The sequence below is a fragment of the Podarcis pityusensis genome, assembly GCF_964106645.2.
Source record: "Podarcis pityusensis genome assembly, chromosome: 7".
NCBI classification, from domain to species: domain Eukaryota; kingdom Metazoa; phylum Chordata; class Lepidosauria; order Squamata; family Lacertidae; genus Podarcis; species Podarcis pityusensis.
In genome coordinates this window covers 67,656,013-67,677,453 of record NC_138031.1, presented here as the reverse complement: position 1 = coordinate 67,677,453, position 21,441 = coordinate 67,656,013, and the positions used below count along the sequence as shown (strand labels likewise).

Sequence of the window (21,441 nt, the reverse complement as noted above, 5' to 3'; positions counted from 1 at the left end):
ACACTCTTTCATTGGAGAAATGCATCACAAAATTCAAATAAGTGTGAATTTCAAAGGATGGTTGTGAACCCATCAGGTAGCCCTAAGAAAACCACTCTTTCCCATCAGCAACACAGATGCAGGGTTATTTTTACTTTATTTTTAGTATCTATTTATAGCCCTTATAGTTTTCTGGTTTTATAGTTTTGTGGTTTTATTTTATGATTTTGATCATTTGTACTTTTTATAATTGTGATAACAAAACAGTTTGTTGTAAGAAGTGCAAAAATACTATGTGATGTTCTTTGAACACTTGACAAAATGCTGAGTATTAGTACTATTATGTGTGAAAAATTGGAGAAACGTACAGCACAGGTTCAATAAAGAAGGAGTGGTTTCAGGTCTCCTGTATAGTAGCCCCTTCAATATGTTCTATGGGTGGAAGTCAACCACATTTTACTGAGATCAGACCCATGGAAATTAATGAGAAAGACTCTTAGGTCCTTAAATGTCAATGAGTATACTCTGAGTAAAACTTAGTTGAATACCAACCTGTGTAATAGACTCTGTAGAGAAACGTCCAAAGCAGTTGAAGACGTTAATCACGCAACTCTAATTGTGAAGAGATTCGGAACAATTAACTATGTGCCCTGGACATGATTGACACATACCTGGGCATCCTTTGATTTCTAATTCCTTGGTTACTCTCCACAATATGTGTGAACTGGCTCCATTGAAACATAAGAATAAGTTACATTTAGGGCTCAGTCACATGTGCAATTAATCAAGCGATGAACACATAGAGCTCAGATGTTTAGATGTAATGACATTAGTTTTGTTCCTTGAAGGTGCCTGATTATGAGTGTGAGAAACCCTCAGCAGTCCACACTGCTTTCCACAGAATCCTTGCAGAACTCGATAAGCCCAGCACCAACTATGAGCTGAGCTTTGCCAACCGGCTCTACGGAGACCAGTCCATTGCTTTCCTTCAGGTAATTTCTGGACGGTTCATTATGCGGTCCAACTTTCAAAGCGTAGCGTCATATCTCCAAAACAGTTTGGTACAAATGCTTTAGCTGGTTTGCTATTATTCAAAACTTGGATAAATTGATAATGCTTGTTGTTAGCTGCTTAATTCTAGGCACACAGAGAAAGAACTTTCAGTAATGTGTTAAATAATTATTCCTGTTTTCATACAGAAATTCCTGTACTGTGCTCTGAAACTGTACTTGACCGAGGTGGATGGAGCTGACATTCACAATGCCCCAGAAGAAGTCCGGAGGCTGATAAACCTTTGGGTTGAAGTCCAGACACATGGTATTATTATGAAGTGGGGTTTTTTTTGGGGGGGGAGGAAGCTGTATGCCCGCAAGACCCTTCTCATTCCTGGATCCAGCAAGTGTTAACATCTAAGCAAGGATTCAAACACATGGAATAGCTAGGCTAGCTTCCTGGTGAAGTAATAGCCAAAGTAAAGGTAAAGGTAAAGGGACTCCTGACCGTTAGGTCCAGTCGCGGATGACTCTGGGGTGGCGGTGCTCATCTCGCTTTATTGGCTGAGGGAGCCGGCATACAGCTTCCGGGTCATGTGTCCAGCATGACTAAGCCGCTTCTGGCGAACCAGAGCAGCACACGGAAACGCCGTTTACCTTCCTGCCAGAGGGGTACCTATTTATCTACTTGCACTTTGACGTGCTTTCGAACTGCTAGGTTGGCAGGAGCAGGGACTGAGCAACAGGAGCTCACCCCGTCGCGGGGATTCGACCCGCCGACCTTCTGATTGGCAAGCCCTAGGCTCAGCGGTTTAGACCACAGCACCATCCATGTCCCTTCATAGCCAAAGTATGGACTACTAAAATGACAAAGGAAGTGACTCTGTGCCAGACAGCAAATGGGTGTTAGAAAGACAAAGGCCAAAGTTGAGAGGGGAGTTATGTTAGCTAGAAGTTAGAATCAGGTGGCTGGGAAGCACAGAGACAGAGACATGCCTGATTTCTGTTTTAATCCAAGACTGCTACTATGGGGGAAGTAATGCCCCCTTGGGGTATTAAATGGTATGAACCCCTCCATTGCAGGCTCTGGTTGTGTGTGTGTGTGTGTGTATGTGTATGTATATGTATGTATGTATGTATGTATGTAAATAAACCATAGATCATAAAGGCACCACAGTCTCCGCTGTCCCTCATTCTCAGAAAACTCGAACCCTGGATATGTGCCTGGAACCCCTGGAATCTTGCACCACTGGGGTGGTGTGCAATAGTATGAATAACTTGTGATCTGATGCCATCCCTTTGAAGCTAAGTGTATTAGCACACACTACAGTTAATGTAGCAGTAACCATTTGCTTAGTTAGTATGCTTTGTATATTAGCAATAAAAAGAAATTCAAGTTTTCAGGTTTTATTTCCCTTAAGCAAATAAATGATTGTCTCTTCCTGAAGACATTAATGTTTTCCACAATCCCTTTGGTATATGGCTGGGCATGATGTCTTCTCCAGACTGAAACCTTCTTTTAATTTTTAATGGGTCCATATGCCTAAAGATCCAGAAGCCTTCTCATATTTATTATGTATGCAGCACCATCAATGTGCAGGACACTTTACAGGGTGATGTAAGAAAATAGATAGGTCCTTGCCTCAAAGAGGTCACAGTGCAAGGTCACATCCATATTCAACTAAATGGTTGTACCAGCAGAAGCCAGCACAATGCTTCCTGTGATGCAATAGGACCTTCCCTCTCTCCTCCCCATCATGTGCCCTTGTGCCCTTTCCAAATCTGCTTTAAATCTGCAATATGCTTAAATGTATGGTATGGAAGTGATCCCAATGTAAACATCTGTGAGGGAGACAACAGACATTGGTGGCTCATCCTTGGTAACAAGGGATGAGTGTGAGTCTTCCTTCCTGTACTACAAATAAACTACAGAAGGCCCAATATTGTTTTAAAGGTAAAATCCAGGATCTTCTCCCGAAGGACAGCTTTGATTGTCTCGCTCAACTTCTGCACGTGAACGCTCTCTACTTTAAAGGGCAATGGGATGTGAAATTTGACAAAGAACTCACCAGAGTAGATAGATTCTACTTGACTGAGGTAAGTTCCAGAAATATACCTGTTCCAGAAATATACCTAGAGCTTTGTATTTCCTTATGCTCTAAATGTTTTCAGAGCAAGAAGAGGACTCTAAGAAATGGTGTCTATGTGGCACCATTGATGGTTTCAGGTACTTTTCAAAGGTTACTCAAGCTCTGTTGGAACAACGGGATCTTTATGAGCTACACAGGAATAATGCAACATAAACTGCTCAACCTGGTTTCAAAGAAGATTCAACCACCACTTTCTTTGTTGATCATATGAGTTGGGAAGGAGAATATAAAACTGGTTCTGTATTGTTTTCTGGGATTTTCTAGCTCTGCAGAATTCTTTTGTTTTTAAACAAGAGAACAAGTGAACAAAGGAGGGTGCAAGAACTTTAAAATTTCCTTGTTTCTAGACCAACTCATAAGCAGACCTTGGTGGTGAAGGCTACAGTGTATTAACCATCCTAGCCCACCATTTTAGAAAGTGCCTGTATCAGCTCCTAAGCTGCACTCGCAGTTTCAGTTTCTATTGCCAGCAACTCCCTTCTGTATGTCCTTTTTCTCTGTAAGGCTCTTGTAAAATTCTTGTTGGTTGCACAACATCTGTCTGGCCTTTTCTTAATAACAGTCAGCCTCTGTTGTTTATCTCTAGTACAGGGGTAGCCAACATGGCACCTTCCAGATTCTGTTTGATTCTTAACTTCCCGTGACCTCAGGTAGTCAGGGATGATAGGAGTTGTAGTCCACAACATCTGGAGGGGAACACTGGTTCTCTTCCTCGTTACTCAAATCTCCATTGCTTCTGAACATGAAGTTTACATGTTTAGTTATGATGGCTAAAAGCCACAGGTAGACCTATCTTCCATGATACTGGTCCACTTCTTTTAAAACACCATATAAAATAGTGACTGTCCTATCATTGTGTGACAATGTCTGTGAATTTAGTAATGTGGTATATGAATAAATATTTAAGAAATTTCTTCTGTTCCTACTGCCAATCAATTTAATTGGATGGGTCTATGTCAAGCTTCTTCAGCCTTGGCCCTCCAGATGTGTTTGGCCTACAACTCCCATGATCTCTAGCTAGCAGGACCAGTGGTCAGGGATGATGGGAATTGTAGTCTCAAAAACATCTGGAGGGCCGATGTTGAGGAAGCCTGGTCTCTGTTCTAAAAGAGTGGTTCCTGAGCTTTTACTCCCACAGACCACTTGAAAATAGCAGAGAGTATTGATTTTTCTGCCTGTTGTATCTATTGCATTGGTCTGTGCATAAACATCACCCAACTAAACTAAGAACAAGAACATGCATAGGGAGACCAGGCAATTGTTGCTTGTGATTATAAGTTATTATGTGACTGGTGTCTGGAAATTTTCATGGGTGCCCATGATTTGAATTTGTCAGCATCTTGAGCCAAACAGGTGTTTTGAAACTCTAAAAGGATTTCCGTGTGTCTGAATTGGTAAGCTTGAACATGGCATTTCAGAGTTTTCTGCAGATCAGTTACTGACAAAAACAAAACTAATCTGGAGAAGAGGAGGTTAAGGGGTGATATGATAGCCATGTTCAAATATATAAAAGGATGTCACATAGAGGAGGGAGAAAGGCTGTTTTCTGCTGCTCCAGAGAAGCGGACACGGAGCAATGGATCCAAACTACAAGAAAGAAGATTCCACCTAAACGTTAGGAAGAACTTCCTGACAGTAAGAGCTGTTCGACAGTGGAATTTGCTGCCAAGGAGTGTGGTGGAGTCTCCTTCTTTGGAGGTCTTTAAGCAGAGGCTTGACAACCATATGTCAGGAGTGCTCTGATGGTGTTTCCTGCTTGGCAGGGGGTTGGACTCGATGGCCCTTGTGGTCTCTTCCAACTCTTCTATGATTTTATGATTCTAACCCACAGAGCACAAAGATGAGTTGACTTTCTGTTTTCCTTCATATTTCTCGCAGGACGTTTGCACAAATGTGCAGCTGATGTACCGGAAGGGCCAGTATAATATCGGAACGATTGAGGGATGTGATGTGCAGATGCTTGAGATTCCGTACAGAAACAATGAGCTGAGTTTGTTCATATTGCTGCCCAGAGACTGCGACCCTGAATCTCTTCATCAGGTGACATTCTGATGATTCCTCCCCCTTCCCATAGGACTAACATCTCCTTTACAAACAGGTTCTGAAACTGAAGTTGCTTGTAGCGCTGACAAAACCAAAAAGCAAAGCCCCTCATTTTTGTGCCAGGCTTGGCAATCCAGAGGATCCCTATTGCTTGCCAGCTGTAGGGCTTGTTGTTGTCTTCCCCTGTTGTTGTCCACACCTGAAGAGGGCTCTGGGGCCTGAGCACACACATTTGTTATAGCTCACTAAGAAGAAGAAGAAGAGTTTGGATTTGATATCCCGCCTTTCACTCCCCTTCAGGAGTCTCAAAGCGGCTAACATTCTCCTTTCCCTTCCTCCCCCACAACAAACACTCTGTGAGGTGAGTGGGGCTGAGAGACTTCAGAGAAGTGTGACTGGCCCAAGGTCACCCAGCAGCTGCATGTGGAGGAGCGGAGAAGCGAACCCGGTTCCCCAGATTAGGAGACTACCGCTCTTAACCACTACACCACACTGGCTCACTAAGCCAGGTCACAGTTTATGATTCAGGTTTGAGAGTTAGGAAGATAGGTTGGCATCAGTGAAGTGCTTCCACTAGTGCAAGGACTTTGGATTGCACTAAGGAGGCAAGGGAGGAAAAGTTCAGTTGCAGAAACAGAGGTCCTTGCACTAGCCGAAGCACTTCACTGATGCCAACTGTGGCAATCACACAGGGTCTCCGGACGTTTGACGGTCTATTGATCCCTGTGCCAGCACTCTGATTGCCTCTTTGCTGCCACCAACCCATTTCTCACGGGTACACACGGAGTCCAGACAGTTGTTAACATTAACAAATAATCAAGTTTATTTTATAGGCATGAACAAGCTAATGGTTTCAGTTAATTTTTCTTGGCAGTTTCTTAATCTTAGTTTCTTTTACTGTCCCATACGTTCCTAACAACTTCAAACTGATTATCCCAACTATCTATCTGACTCCACCTAACAATTCCTCTCACTCTCTCACAACATAACTCAACCAACCCACAGACTTATCCTCCCTCTTTCTTCTCCAACCCCCAACTCTCAGCTGACTTCCACACAACTCCGACTCTAACTCTAACTCCTCCTATCAGTTTCTCTCTGGCCAGTCACATCACACTCATTTAACTCTTTCCTTATGACCCACCTAGGAGGCAAACGCCACACCAACCTTTGTTCCTAACTCTCAAACCCATGTAAAACTGCCTTCAACCAGGCCAGGTGATTTATCCAGCATTGTCTACTCAAGCGTGGCAGTGTTTCAAATGCATCATATACTATACAGTGGTACCTCGGGTTAAGTTCTTAATTCGTTCTGGAGGTCTGTACTTAACCTAAAACTGTTCTTAACCTGAAGCACCACTTTAGCTAATGGGGCCTTCTGTTGCTGCCACGCCGCCGGAACACAATTTCTGTTCTTATCTTGAAGCAAAGTTCTTAACCCGAAGCACTATTTCTGGGTTAGTGGAGTCTGTAACCTGAAGCGTATGTAACCTGAAGCGTATGTAACCCGAAGTACCACTGTACTGGAGATGCCAACGATTGAACTTGAGAGCTTCTACACTCAAAGGGCAAGTTCTATCACTGAGCTGTGGTCACTGAGTTCCTGTTACACATTTCCTACACTTCCAACTGCAGTCAGTGTGAACCCTCCCAAGTTGACTGCTGCTCGGTTATCAAATTCTTTTACTTTTGCCACCCTCTGACTGCGGTGCCCCTGCTGTGCAACCCTAGCTCCCAACTCCAGTACACAGTCTCTCTTCTGGACCAATTTAGCTGTGGTCTGAGGTAAATGGACCCAGCACAACCAGGGAATCGCAAACTAGTCCCACCAACTTTGAGACTCTAGAAATGACACAAGGCACCATTTGACTGTTTATAAATTTCAACCTTGTATGAGCAGCCCCTGCCTGGCTGATGTCATGTCATGTTACAAATTATGCATGCATTGAATCTCAAATGTCAGTATGACATTTCTGAAACAATTGAAAAATATTTAGAGGTACGATGTGCTAGGAAAATATTGTTTTGTCAATGTTTGTTGCCAGATCTATGTCATGCGGTTATTTCCTATCAAAAAGCTCATTTTACAATGATATCTGAATCTGGTTTCTTTTATTGATCAGTGTATCAATCACGTCACTGTCATTTCTTTGCACCTCCAGCTGGAAGACGGACTTAGCTACGACCAACTGCTCAACTGGTCCTGCATTCTGAAGCCAGAAGAAGTTGAGGTGGTTATCCCTAAATTCAGTTTAGAAAAGAGCGTCGAAGTTAATGCATACTTAGACCTGTCACCTCTGACTGATCCTGAGAAAGCAGATTTATCTGGCGCAACCACAACAGAAGGTGTGGCTCTGACTCAGCTTGTCCACGATACTTTTATCGAGATTGATGAGGAGGGCGGTGAAGAAGCAGAGGCCCCCGCTTGCCCAGGGGATAGGCGTCCACGTCAGGAACCAAAGGCATTCCTGGCTAACCATCCTTTCTTGTATTTTGTCCTGCACAAACGCACCCAAAGCCTTATTGCCTTTGGCAAATTTGCTAGACCAGAATAAGTAGCACTCTAGTGGCTGGCAATAAAACTGATATAAGCACAACACAGCTACAGTACAGTGAGAGGTAGACAACATGAGACATTTGGTGCTAGGAATTCGTTTTATAACAGTGCTTGAAACCCAGCAGATCTTAATCCAGAATAAAACATCTAAATCCTAAATCTCCTCTCCCCCCTAACCCTTTTTATATGTTTCAGTTACAGATAGGTAGCCGTGTTGGTCTGCCATAGTCAAAACAAAAAAATTCCTTCCAGTAGCACCTTAAAGACCAACTAAGTTAGTTCTTGGTATGAGCTTTCGTGTGCAAGCACACTTCTTCAGATACACATCGTACCTCTAAATATTTTTCAATTGTTTCAGATATGTCATACTGACATTTGAGATTCAATGCATGCATAATTTGTAACATGACATGACATCAGCCAGGCAGGGGCTGCTCATACAAGGTTGAAATTTATAAACAGTATCTGAAGGTTGAAATTTATAAACAGTATCTGAAGAAGTGTGCTTGCACACGAAAGCTCATACCAAGAACTAACTTAGTTGGTCTTTAAGGTGCTTTAAGGTCTTTAAGGTGCTACTGGAAGGAATTTTTTCCTTTTTATATGCTAATATTTACATGGCTGCTGGCAAAAAGCTCTTGAAAACTGCTGGAAGTTTTGCTAATCTTTTAGGGTGACCTTTGTCAGTTGGATTAGAATTGTTGCTTGTGCAAGACTTTTCTCATAAACCCCCCACCCACCCAAAAGAAGTGACTAATGTCACTGTGTTCAGTGCGAGTAACATTTTTCTGTACCACTGATTCTTAATAAAAGCAAGCATTCAGATAAAACATTGCTGTCTCTTTTTCTTCAAAGATGTATGTTTCACTCAGTCAAACATGCTAATGCGTACTAAGTAGGACCAGCCATGTTTTTCTTTTTTCTTTTGGTACTTAGGCAAATCTTTGGTTTCCCCCAAACCTGCTGAGTCCTGGGAGATCTGCCCCCTGCCTTGCAGGCCTTTCCCACCTGGCCTGGGGGGGTTGACTCCAGCTACAAAAACTGAGTCTGCTGAACTCTTGGGCTGAGATGTTGTTTAGGGGGTTTTGCTGGGGAACGTTGTTGCTGATATTATAATTTTTATATCTTTATTTTAGATCTTATAATTTATGTGCAACATGTTTGATTTGGTTGTGTATTTTTTGATGTTTTACTGATTGTTTATGACTACTTTTGTTATGCTGTAATTATGTATTTTCTCATGTTGTAAGCTGCCTTGTGCATGGTTTGAAGCACGGAAAGACTTCATACAAATAAAAATGATGTATTATATATGTATGATTATATTATATATGTATGTATGTATGATTCCTCCCTATTGTGTGGGTACAGCGCCATTTTGGCTACATATGAATCCACATTCAGCGAATGAGTTTCCTCTTAGAATACAAGATTTTAGAAAACTGAAGAACAGTATGTAAGAGGTCCGATTCATACATGGCCCTTAAAAATGGGAGTGGATGTACCTCAGATTTCAGCATGCAAGGCAGAAACATGTTCTTCTTAACATGCACATCAGAAGGTCTCTACTTTCTCACATATGGTTGCCTTTCTACATTATGGGAACAGTTAAAGAACTCCAGTTGAAGACCAGTAATTTTGAAGGCAAGACCAAGCATACTTTCAAGTAAAAGTTCATTAAGTGAAAGGACAATAACAGGAAGAAGATCTGATGGTGCTGTCATGGGAACTGGCCAATAAATGCCTCACGACAAGAGTGGGCAGACCTCAAGCTTCTCAGGTCTACTTTGTTTAAGAAATCCAAAATTTACAAACCAGAGCCAGGCCCAAAAAGCATACAGGTAGAACTACAGAACTGGATGCCTCTGAGCACATTCTGAGGAAATTTTTTTTTTATAAGATATTTATTAGGCTTTTTTAAAGTATTACAATAAAAATGAAAAAAATAACAAAAATACAAAATAAAAATAGTTAAAAACACACAGATTTTCCATTGCTTGTTTTCCTTTAGCTTGTTTCCTGGACCTCCTCATACCACCCTTTTTTGTATTCCAGTTCAATTTGTTGGTTCAGCAAATCCTTACCCTCTTTATTTATCCTAATCTTTAGTCTTAAAATAGTAACATTAAATTTTTACCTATTAACAACCCATTTTTCATAATCCCTTAAAGCATTACAGCTGGAAACCACTTAATTTCTATCCAACATCATTCTAACATTCATTAATTTTACAATAATTCTGTAGATAGTCTTTGAATTTCTTCCAATCTTCTTCCACTGACTCTTCTCCCTGGTCTCGGATTCTGCCAGTCATTTCTGCCAGTTCCATATAGTCCATCAGCTTCATCTGCCATTCTTCCAGAGTGGGTAGATCTTGTGTCTTCCAATACTTTGCAATGAGTATTCTTGCTGCTGTTGTGGCATACATAAAAAAGGTTCTATCCTTCTTTGGCACCAATTGGCCGACTATGCCCAGGAGAAAGGCCTCTGGTTTCTTCAAGAAGGTATATTTAAATACCTTTTTCAGTTCATTATATATCATTTCCCAGAAAGCCTTAATCCTTGGGCACGTCCACCAAAGGTGAAAGAATGTACCTTCAGTTTCTTTACATTTCCAACATTTGTTATCGGGCAAATGATAAATTTTTGCAAGCTTGACTGGGGTCATGTACCACCTGTATATCATTTTCATAATATTCTCTCTTAAAGCATTACATGCCGTAAACTTCATACCTGTGGTCCACAACTGTTCCCAGTCAGCAAACATAATGTTATGTCCAAAATCTTGTGCCCATTTAATCATAGCAGATTTCACCGTTTCATCCTGAGTATTCCATTTCAACAGCAAGTTATACATCTTTGACAAAATCTTAGTTTTGGGTTCTAACAGTTCTGTTTCTAATTTTGATTTTTCCACCTGGCTTCCACATTCTGAGGAATTTAAACTCAACTCACAGTCCTATCTCTTAATAGGTAATCTCTAGTTACCCTATATTTGGCAATCTAATCTGAGGTGGTGGAGGGGACAGGGTACCATATTTAAACAGTTGGGAGCCAGTGTTTGGATTCAGCTAAGTCTCACTCAGAGCAGACCAACTGAAACTAATGAACCTACCCTAATCATGTCCACTAAATTCAATAGATCTACTGTGAGTAGGACTTGCATTGGGCACCACTCAGGATCATTTGCATATCTATTAAATACAATCCAGAGATCAATGAGTAGATCCTGATCTGCCATCTGCCCATCCTTGCCCCATGGTATTATTTGCAGAACCATAGGAAACACACCATTCCAAATACAATACAGTGTATGTGTGTGAACACTTTCAGCCTCATGAAACTTTCCAGCTAGGAAAATGTGACTTTCCTGCAAGACACATGCTAGCTGTCTAAAAGATCCTTGGATTCCCTGTTACAGTGGTGGTGGGGGGCACCTAATGTGTCATATGCTTCCTAAATTCTTTAAACGTTGTTGGAAATGAGTGTGTGTGTGTGTGTATTTGTGTAGAGAGTCAGGTGTACTACCTGAAGAGCCCATATGTTTTTCAGGAAATCTCCACACAGTCTCAAAGGGATGCTTCACTGAGAAACATGATTTGATGATAATCTATGTGTGAAAAATAATAATGGATGGAACACAGGAGGAAGTGTATCCTATCTAGACAGTAGACAAAATCATGCACGCATTCAATTTGCATATTTAGTAGCTACAAAGGGAACACTTTTAAATATGCATCTTTGGCTTATTTCCTGTCACTTATTCGCCACCAAATCTATTGCACAGCATCCCCCCCCCCCCCCGTTTGTGGATGCAGAACAACTTTTTCTTAGATTATGCATGCATATAGTTTGGTAAGTTTACATCTACATTGGAAAATTGCATTAATGAAAAGGGGATGTTCAGCCAAAGGTGATGCAATACTTGGCTACCTTGCTTTAAAAAGCCAAACGTCATTACAGATCCTAAAGAAGGATATATTGATCAAAACATCAATTGCTACTTTATTTCTCAAAATAGGCCAGGGCAGTATACATTCCCCTCCCTGCTCTCCTCTCAATACCTTGGTGAGATACTTTCGATCAGAGCCCGGACTTGAAGCATGGGAAGTCCCAACAAAAAAATTATAATTTAGGCAGAATATTTGGACTATTTGATATGTTTTTGTATAATTTGGAACATTCAATGTGATTTGATTGGATTGTTAAAATGGGAAACGTAATAAAAAAGATTTTTAAAAAAATACCTTGGTGAGATACTTTCAGCTGACACATAAGCATAGCTGTCAACTTTCCTCTTTTCTTGCAAGGAATCCTATTCGGAATAAGGGAATTTCCCTTAAAAAAAGGAAAAGTTGGCAGCTATGCGCATAAGCATTCTTCAGGCTCTTAGAAGAACATGGGGGTGGGGGTGGGCTTTGAACTTGCTAGGCGGAGAAGATGCAATTGCCCTGCCGCCCGTGTATGCCAGGGACACCCACTAATCCTTCATGCATTGAACGTGGAGATCTGATGGGAAACTGCAGCGACATTCAATAACATGCAGTTAGATTCAGAGCTGGTCCACCTCTGAGGCAGGATGAAGCACCTGCCTTAGGTGATGGAAGTGCAAGAGGTTGTGCTCCACCCACTCCACTGCTTCTGCCACCCAACATCGCCACTTGTCTTCCTTACCCCCAGGCAGAGAAGCTGAGTGGCAACGCTTTAAGGCATGCCTGGGCTCCTGCAGAGTATGCCAAGACCCAGGCCATTCCTGCATGCCACATTGCTGCTTGTCTTCTGCTGCCCGCCACTCCCACCCAAGGGGAGAAGGTCAGTGGCAATGCTTTGAAGAGAAGCAGTGCTGGGACAGGAGGTGAAAGTTCCCATTTGCTCAGGTGGGCCAGACCGCCCCTGGTTAGACTCCTCTCTGCCATTGGAAACCTTGCAGAATTTGGGTTCCTGGCTGAAGGGAATAGTCTAACTGCTTTGAGCAGAACGTTGTTGGAATTGCCTCATAGAGTTTTGAAGGCAAGAGAGGATGGGTATTGGAACTGCTAAAAATTAGCCGCTGTTTCTTTAATACAAAAGGAACTGACTCTGCATGAGTCAGCAGCCTACAATGAATCGGCAAAGTCTGCATGACTCATGCAACCTTTCATCTACGTATGCTTGTATATACAGTAGTACCTCGGGTTACAGACGCTTCAGGTTACAGGCACTTCAGGTTACAGACTCCGCTAACCCAGAAATAGTACCTCGGGTTAAGAACTTTGCTTCAGGATGAGAACAGAAATCGCGCAGCAGCGGTGTGGCAGCAGCAGGAGGCCCCATTAGCTAAAGTGGTGCTTCAGGTTAAGAACAGTTTCAGGTTAAGAAGGGACCTCCAGAATGAATTAAGTTCTTAACCCGAGGTACCACTGTATAGAGGGGCCATTGTTTGTGTGTGGCGTGGGTTGGGTTAGTTGAAAGCTGGTTGAGTTAATATGTATAAAGCTGTCGGTCGTGGTGGGATAAGAAGATTTTGAAGAATAAAAGCAGCAATACTCTGCAAAGATACTCTTTCTGAAGGACTCTTTTGTGCCAACTAGGGTCCAAGGACCAGGCGAAGGAGTCAAAGGAGGTCAGAACCTTTTCTTTTTCGAAAACTGACATACACATTCTCACACTCCCTTTCCATTTGAGCCCTCACATGTTCTTCTGAACACCTGAAGAGCATTATGAAGACTTCCTGAAGGCTCCACAGCAAGATAATGGTGGCTGCATTTCTTAGTCACTTTATACAACAACAAAATGTCTCAAAATGACTTAAAAGCACAAAGAGGAAGAACCATTTAAAAACCAAAACAAATAAAGAAAACAACACGCAATGCATTTTTATTTTATTTTTACATTTTTCTCGACTGAGTGTAAGCAAATGATGAAGTGAGTCTTTCCCAAACCAACCTTTCAGCTTACTGGATCATAAGGATCTGGGATGGAAGCTATCCTTGAGCACTGATAACAACATAAGAAGACTGTGTTGGATCGGATGGCTGTGGGAAACCCTCAGGCAGGATTCCAGCACAAGAGCACTCTCTCCTGTGGTTTCCAGCAACTGGTGTTCAGAAGCATTAATGCCTCCATCTGTGGAGCGGAGCAGAGCAGAGCCACCATGGCTAGTAGCATGGAAAGTCCTCTCCTCCACCGATTTGTCTAATCATCTTTTAAAGTCATCTAGGTTGGTGGCCATCACTGGGAATAATCACCCAGTGTTACTTTCTGAACATGGTCCTTTTCAGATCTGCTGAGAGATCCAGGAGAAGTAATCATGTGGAATTCTCTTGTCTCTTTCATGGATGCAAAAAAGGTCACCTATCGGTGTGACCAAGACTGATTTGGTTCAGAAAATGGGTCTGAACCCAAACTGTAGTAGATTTTGATGACCAGTCTCACCCAGGAACACCTGCTTGATGGTATTTTCGTAGTAGTAATTTGGGCCACCTGTGGAAAAATCCAGCGGTTCCATGTTAAAACCACGGGCAATATCCAATATTACAATGGGCAATATCCATTTCGAGCTCTTCCCAAACTCCCTTCCCCTCCTGTTCTGTGAGTGGATGCCTTCATTAATTGGATATCATCCCATCTATATTTTATGCAAGACAACAGATGCTTACATGTGATTACTGAGCATATCCTCAATGCATAATACTCTTGGTAGTTTTCATTATGCAAATTACAAATCAAATCACTAGCTACTCGGTATAAATGCAAACTGGAATAATGACAGTGGGGGTGTACAGAGCTTTCTATATAGCCTGGTACATTCTAAAACAAAAGCACCAGATGCAACAAGCTACCTCTTGGAAGAGAAGGTAAATGCTTCTGTTCTTGTGAATTACTGTACGATTTTGCTGCTGCCATTGGAAAGGAAGAAATGGGCTTTGGAGAAACAGGGAATAATGTGCAAATATGCAACAGGTGGCGCCAGTCAAGCTGCTCCTTGCTTGGAGATTGAGTGAGATCAGGAGTCAACATTAAATTTGGGCTTGGAGACTTCATTTGCAACTGTGGAGCTGCTTATTCCAGAGTTGTCCTATTGATCTTAGCTGGAGAGCTCTGGAGCAAGCAAATTGCTTGTGTATTGGTTGCTAAGCCACAATCTGTGGACAGTGGTGTTCCATGTTTAGCCTCCCTGGGCTTGGTCTGTTGTGGATCATGATGGGATACAGCAACTGATATTAAGGAATGTTGGAATTTTGTTTGCTACCAGCAAAGTTACTACTTATTTTATGCAGGGCTTTTCTGGCCACTCTTGCTTACCATTATTATTGTGCCCCCAAATTAGTCAACAGTGGCTTTTCCTTCCAGTATGCAAAAATGTACCGAAATGAGTTTAAATAAGATTTTCAAAGTTACTATTAAAAACTGTTTACTCATGGAAAGCAAAACCAGCCATGTTGTTCCATTAATGGGGGTGGGGAATCCAAAATTTACAACAGAGTAATGAATCAAGTTATCCAGAACTTCTCATGAGGCAGGATGTTGAACAAAATGAGGGGTGGGATGGGGGAGAGCAAAGTAGTGTAGTTGCAGCCAGAAATTTGCAGTATATTAAAATTTTGAGCAGGAACACAGCTTTGCAGGCATCATTGAATTAACAGCTCAAGGTACAAGGCAGATTGCAAGCTATACACTGGGCATTTAGGTTCAGTCTGAAGGCAAATGAAGCTAAGACTTTTGCTAAAGCTAAGCAAGTCTAGGTCTGGTCAGTGTTTGGATGGGAGACCTCTGAGGATCCACATGTATGCCACACTGCGTTCCATGATGGTGGGATATAAAACATAATAAATTTAAAACACATACTGGGTGGGGAAATAGATCATAACCAATCTATTGGTTATGTGGTTCCACTTTTGGATACAATAAAAGGGTCTGCTTTGGGATACATTCAAGAATAAATACCCCAAATGCAGTGTATTTCTTGTATACTTCAGAGTAAGGTATATCAATCAAGCTGGCAAAATGGTTTTGTTATCTTCCTTTAGAGCAGGAATGGGCAGTCGCAGACTTTGGGGTTAAAAATTTCAGCAGCACTCTGTCCGACATAAAAGTTCATGCCCCCTGCCTCTCGCCTTCCATTGCTCATCATAGTTGCAGCATTCCCTGTTGCGCCCTTTCAGCTAGATGCCCAGTGCGGGCAAACTGGTTGCCCTCCCCTAAGTCCACTTCTGGGATGGGGAACCTGTGGCCCATGAGGTGTTGTTGTTGTTGTTGTTGTTGTCGTTGTACAATTCTTATCAGCCCCATCCAGCAAGGCTAATGGTCAGGGGTGATGTAATCCAACAATATGGAAGGCCACAGGTCCTCCATCGCTACTTTTTAATGATGAGATTAGCTAGCATTTTTGGACATGAATTACAGCTACCCATTTTGAGTTTCAAGTTGAAGTAATGACTTTTTTGGGGAAAGTGAGTCCCTAATTGTAAGAATACAATTTCCCCTTTTCCCTTTCCCTTTTTCTTTATTTAAACAACCCTGTTCATGAGCATAGTTCTCCCCTCAGCCTTGGCATGAATTTTTATTCCAATTACTACATCTTTTTCTTCTTCAGTTAATTATATGGGTTTAACTCAGACAGTTAGAAACTATGTATTTAAGGGCTAATGTCAAGATGTTACATGGACACTGTTAAAATTGTTCATGAAAAGCTTCTCCCGTTTCAGCTCAGCCCTAGTGGAAAATACACGGAGATTTCCCTCCCTTCAACTGGAAGTTTGACAGCTATTTTGTGTTTATTGTTCATTCTGTGATATGAGAATACAAATGCTTAGTTCATCATATATAGATGTAGTTTGTGAGAAAACAAACCATGCCTTTTGCTTGTCATACTCCGAAAGGAGGAGGCTGAAAAACTAGACTTGGAGAATTCAATTTTTTTATAAAAAAAATTGTTCTACTGCTGTTTTTCCAGGGCTGAAGGATTTCACAATGACTTCCCTCAGTGAAGCAAATACTAAGTTTGCCACTGACTTCTTCCATCTGCTGAGAAAAGAACACCCATGTGGAAATATCCTGTTTTCTCCAGTTAATCTCTCCACTGCCCTTCACCTGCTGCTTTACGGATCACGGCATGATACCAAAGCTGAAATTGAAAAGGTAGGATGCATATTTATTTCCCAGTCTTTCTCTAACATCATGAGAAGCCAGTAAGAGAAACCAAGGTTGCCAAAGTCACCTTATGAATTTCATACCCATGCAGAGATTTGGACCCTGGTTTCCTCACATGAGTGGATGAAGCTGCCTGTTATTTTGATCCATCTAGTCTAGAGATGATGATGATATATTTATACCCCGCCCATCTGGCTGGGTTTCCCCAGTCACTCTGGGTGGCTCCCAACAGAACACTAAGAATAAAACCTCAAACATTAAAAACTTCCCTAAATAGGGTTGCCTTCAGATGTCTTCTAAAAGTCATAGTTGTTTATTTCTTTGACATCTGATGGGAGGGCATTCCACAGGTCGGGCACCACTACCGAGAAGGCCCTCTGCCTGGTTCCCTGCAACCTCACTTCTCGCAGGGAGGGAACCGCCAGAAGGCCCTCAATGCTGGACCTCAGTGTCCGGGCTGAACGATGGGAGTGGAGACGCTCCTTCGGGTATACTGGGCTGAGGCTGCTTAGGGCTTTAAAGGTCAGCACCAACACTTTGAATTGTGCTCGGAAATGTTCCGGGAGCCAATGTAGGGTTTTCAGGACCAGTGTTATATGGTCTCGGCGGCCACCCCCAGCCACCAGTCTAGCTGCTGCATCCAGTTTACAGTGGCTCTCCAATAACTCGTTCCCACATTTCCTACTAGAAATCTTTTTTAGGACGGAGCTTGCTGCCAAGCTTTGGCCCACTTTTACCCAGCATCCAGGTCTACTTGCTCTCTTGTTCATTTAATCACATTAAGATTTAGATTTATATGCCACTTAATCAAAAGAAATCTCCAAGTGCTTTACATAAAATGATATGAAATATTAAAGAAAGCACTAAAGAGACACTTTCAAAATGGTAGAACATAGTACAACTATAAAATAAATAAGAAAAATAAATGCCAAGCTATCCAAGCAGGAATTAAAAGAGAAGTTCAGTCTTCTATTATACTTACCCTGCTTTCCTCTGAGGAAACTCAGAATACTTTATAGGAGACTCTTGCCTGGCAGTGACAAAGTTAAGAACTTCATAGCTTCCCAGGGATGGGGAGTCTGTTGGGAAGCCATTTTGCTTTAAATCTGCAAAACGTTTATGACCAAACATCTCTAGTCGCAGAAGCTGACTGCTATGTCCTCCAAGTTTATTATCATGCTGCAACTGCTGTTTTATTTCCATTCGATAGCGTACGTATGGTACTGCAACTTTGACAATGTTCTGGGGGTGCTGTATTGCTTTAGCAGTAGCAGTAGGTCTTTAATTATATGAAAATAGTCGTCCCTGCCATCTGTGTTCCAAAAAACCCATGCAGTAAATCTGCAAACCAGAAGATGCCAACAGGTGAATGGGACTGGTCCACTGCAGGAAAAGGTCTATCAGCTTGTATAGCCTGGAACCAACTCTGCAGTTCACAAATGCACAGTATCAAGTGCACAGTAGTTAAGGGATATACATGTATGTGTGAACGTGTTCCTAGTTTAATATAAAAAGACAAGAAACTGTAGGGAATTTTTTATATAGGATTAATGAATGCATTATCATTTATTAATCTTTTAGGTGCTTCATCATCTCAGCAAAGCTAAAGAACATGCAAGATCAGGAAGCGGAAGTGACTCTGAAACAGCAACAAAAATTGACCATTTCAGAAGCAAACTAAGCATAGACCTTTCAAACTTTTCAAATGGTGTGTAGGGGTTTTTGGTTTTTTTTAATGAACTGTGTGGCTCTTCTTCATAATTCCTTTAGAGAAACATATCTTATTTCATAAAATTTATATACTGCTTGATTGTAGAAAACCCCCTCAAAGCAGTTTAATACACACTAGTATTGCATTTCTAAAGTCACTAGAGATAAACAAATGCTAGCAGTTTACTTGTATGCTAATACTGCATTTCTTAAGTCAGAAATCTTATCCCAAATGCTGCTAAGCTGTTGCCTTTGATGGGCTTCGCTTTTAAAGCTTAAAACGCAGGTAGTGAAAAGGTAGAACACAAAAATCAAGACAATTCAGCCCTTGCTATATTGTGGGGAAGCGTGTAGGACAAATAGAGAAAACAACGCAAGGAGAAGTTTGCTGTCTATTGAAAGGGTTTGGGCAAGTGGCAGAGAATTGGCTGGCCTGGCTATTGCTGCGATACTCCTTTTGCTGCTGTAACATTTGACACTGCAAAAAAGCAGGTGGCAAGGATCCTGCAAGGCTTTCTGGAGTGCCTGCTGTTTACCTCACTTTGAGGCCTTGTGGATAAGGTGCCTCCCAGAGAATACCTGCTCTGCTGAGGTTCTACTACAATGGCGACAAATAGCAGCTCACAGTTGCTTTAACCTAGAGGTACATTGAGGGTCACTGACGCATATAAGCACACTGAGACCTAGAAGTACACCAGAAAGCCTGTGATTGTCACGACTGTGAGAACAGAATGATTCCAAAAGGCAGGCAGGGAGAAGAAAAGGAGATTGCAGCATTGACTGTAGGCCTTTTGCCCGCCTCAAACGCAACAATGTCTTGTGCCGGCCCTAGCCCTGTTTCTGTAGGTGAGGAGTGTGCATACCCTAAGGTTACCAGACGTCCCCGTTTCCTGGGGACATTCCCTGGATTTACAAACCAGTCCCCATACAAAATCCATTGAAGTTGAAAAGTGTCCCCGGATTCATTGAAAAAAGATCTGGTAACCTTAGCATTGTTGTTGTTGTTTAGTCGTTTAGTTGTGTCCGACTCTTCATGGCCCCATGGACCAGAGCACACCAGGCACTTCTGTCTTCCACTGCCTCCCGCAGTTTAGTCAAACTCATGCTGGTAGCTTCGAGACACTATCCAACCATCTCATCCTCTGTCGCCCCCTTCTCCTTGTGCCCTCCATCTTTCACAACATCAGGGTCTTTTCCAGGGAGTCTTCTCTTCTCATGAGGTGGCCAAAGTATTGGAGTCTCAGCTTCAGGATCTGTCCTTCCAGTGAGCACTCAGGGCTGAATTCCTTCAGAATGGATACGTTTGATCCTCTTGCAGTCCATGGGACTCTCAAGAGTCTCCTCCAGCACCGTAATTCAAAAGCATCAATTCTTTGGCGATCAGCCTTCTTTATGGTCCAGCTCTCACTTCCATACATCACTACTGGGAAAACCATAACTTTAACTATACAGACCTTTGTTGGCAAGGTGATGTCTCTGCTTATTAAGATGCTGTCTAGGTTTGTCATTGCTTTTCTACCTTAGCATACCCTGAAGTAAATAAAAACCCAGGAGGTAATAATGTAATAACGAAGACCTAGAAGGGAAGATAGGGTAGAACAAGATGTTCTTCAGAGGGTATTTATTCTTCTTTTTGTAGTAGTAGCAGCATTTACATTGGGGAAGATAAAGTTAAGTTAAAAGTAATGATATGTAGCAGGCATTGGCCCTATCTGGTGTGGTGCCAGTGTAATGTGGTGGTTAAAATGTTGAGGTAAGAACATGGGAGAACAGGGTTTGAAACTCCACTCAGCCGTGTAGCTCACTGGGTGACCTTGGGCCAGTCACCGACTCTCAGCCTGGGGGGATGAAATGGAGATAGCAGGAGTAGATTTGGGTAATATGGAGTCCTGAGGACAAAATTTGACACACACCCCCCCTTATTTATTTATCATCATCATGGATTTGTGTATCAGATAATTGCAGTTGTATAAGGGAAGAAAAAGGCTATACTTGTTGATCCTGACTCTACCATCACATCCTTGCCAGTCCTGCTCTACACCAACCATGTGTTGGGGGAAGTTGGAAAAGAGTAGCCTGCCCAATAAGTGTAGATTTTATATCTGATTTAGAACCCTTATCATGCAGGGTTTGAAATCACATGGTGAGTCGAGGCATATAAAGAAGTTCCCCCTTTTAGACCTTCCTCTGAACAACTGGAAAGCATGGGGGGCAAGTACAATGACCGTAAATCTGTGGTGGGTGCACACCCAAACAGGGCAAGTCAGTGCTGTATATTCTTCAATTTAACTGCACATTAAACTTTCATTGTTTGCAGCTCGGACCGCTGCGAGGGAGGCTGGTTGTGAAGCTGAGGAAAGAGCCTCCTCACCTGTAACACCTGGAGAAGATGAGACACGAGCAGATGGCAACCTGGAGTTGTCAGTGGCGGAAACCACTGGCGAGCTTGATTCTGATGAAGTTTCTCCCTCTTACTTTATTCCTTGGAGGAAACATCTCCAGGGAATGGAAGAGGCTGAATATCTAGTTCAAGAACAGTCATCTCCAAAAGGAAAAGTATCCCGGAATCCATCTACTTTACGTGAAAACCTGGAAGAACCTGTCAATGAAAACATGGCAGCCGCAGAAGCAGGTCTCCACACATCTTCCCATGCAGCCAGTGATAATATTAGCGCCCTGTTGTCTGAGTTCAGACGCACAGTGAAACATGCAGATGACAATGTGCAGGCGTTCAAGGAATCTTTCGGTATTTTTAAAGAATGTTGTGACAAAGTGTGTACAAGCATGTCAAATCTGCAAGTTGTTCTAGAAGCCCTAGTTACCATCCTAAGAGAGTAGAGGAGAAGCAGCCTTTATGGGAAAGAAATACATTAAATAA

The 21,441-nt window shown here is 42.2% G+C and overlaps 1 protein-coding gene across 1 annotated transcript; it reads left to right on the top strand.

The window, feature by feature from the left end:
- Nucleotides 1-321: 321 nt before the first annotated feature.
- LOC308481840 (serpin B3-like) lies at nucleotides 322-7,719 on the top strand (the record flags this gene model as incomplete). The annotated part of the gene is made up of 6 exons (XM_081014549.1): nucleotides 322-354; nucleotides 828-971; nucleotides 1,179-1,296; nucleotides 2,926-3,068; nucleotides 5,000-5,161; nucleotides 7,327-7,719. 6 exons carry the CDS (start codon nucleotides 322-324, stop codon nucleotides 7,717-7,719), a joined length of 993 nt encoding a protein of 330 aa, XP_080870675.1.
- Nucleotides 7,720-21,441: the final 13,722 nt, after the last annotated feature.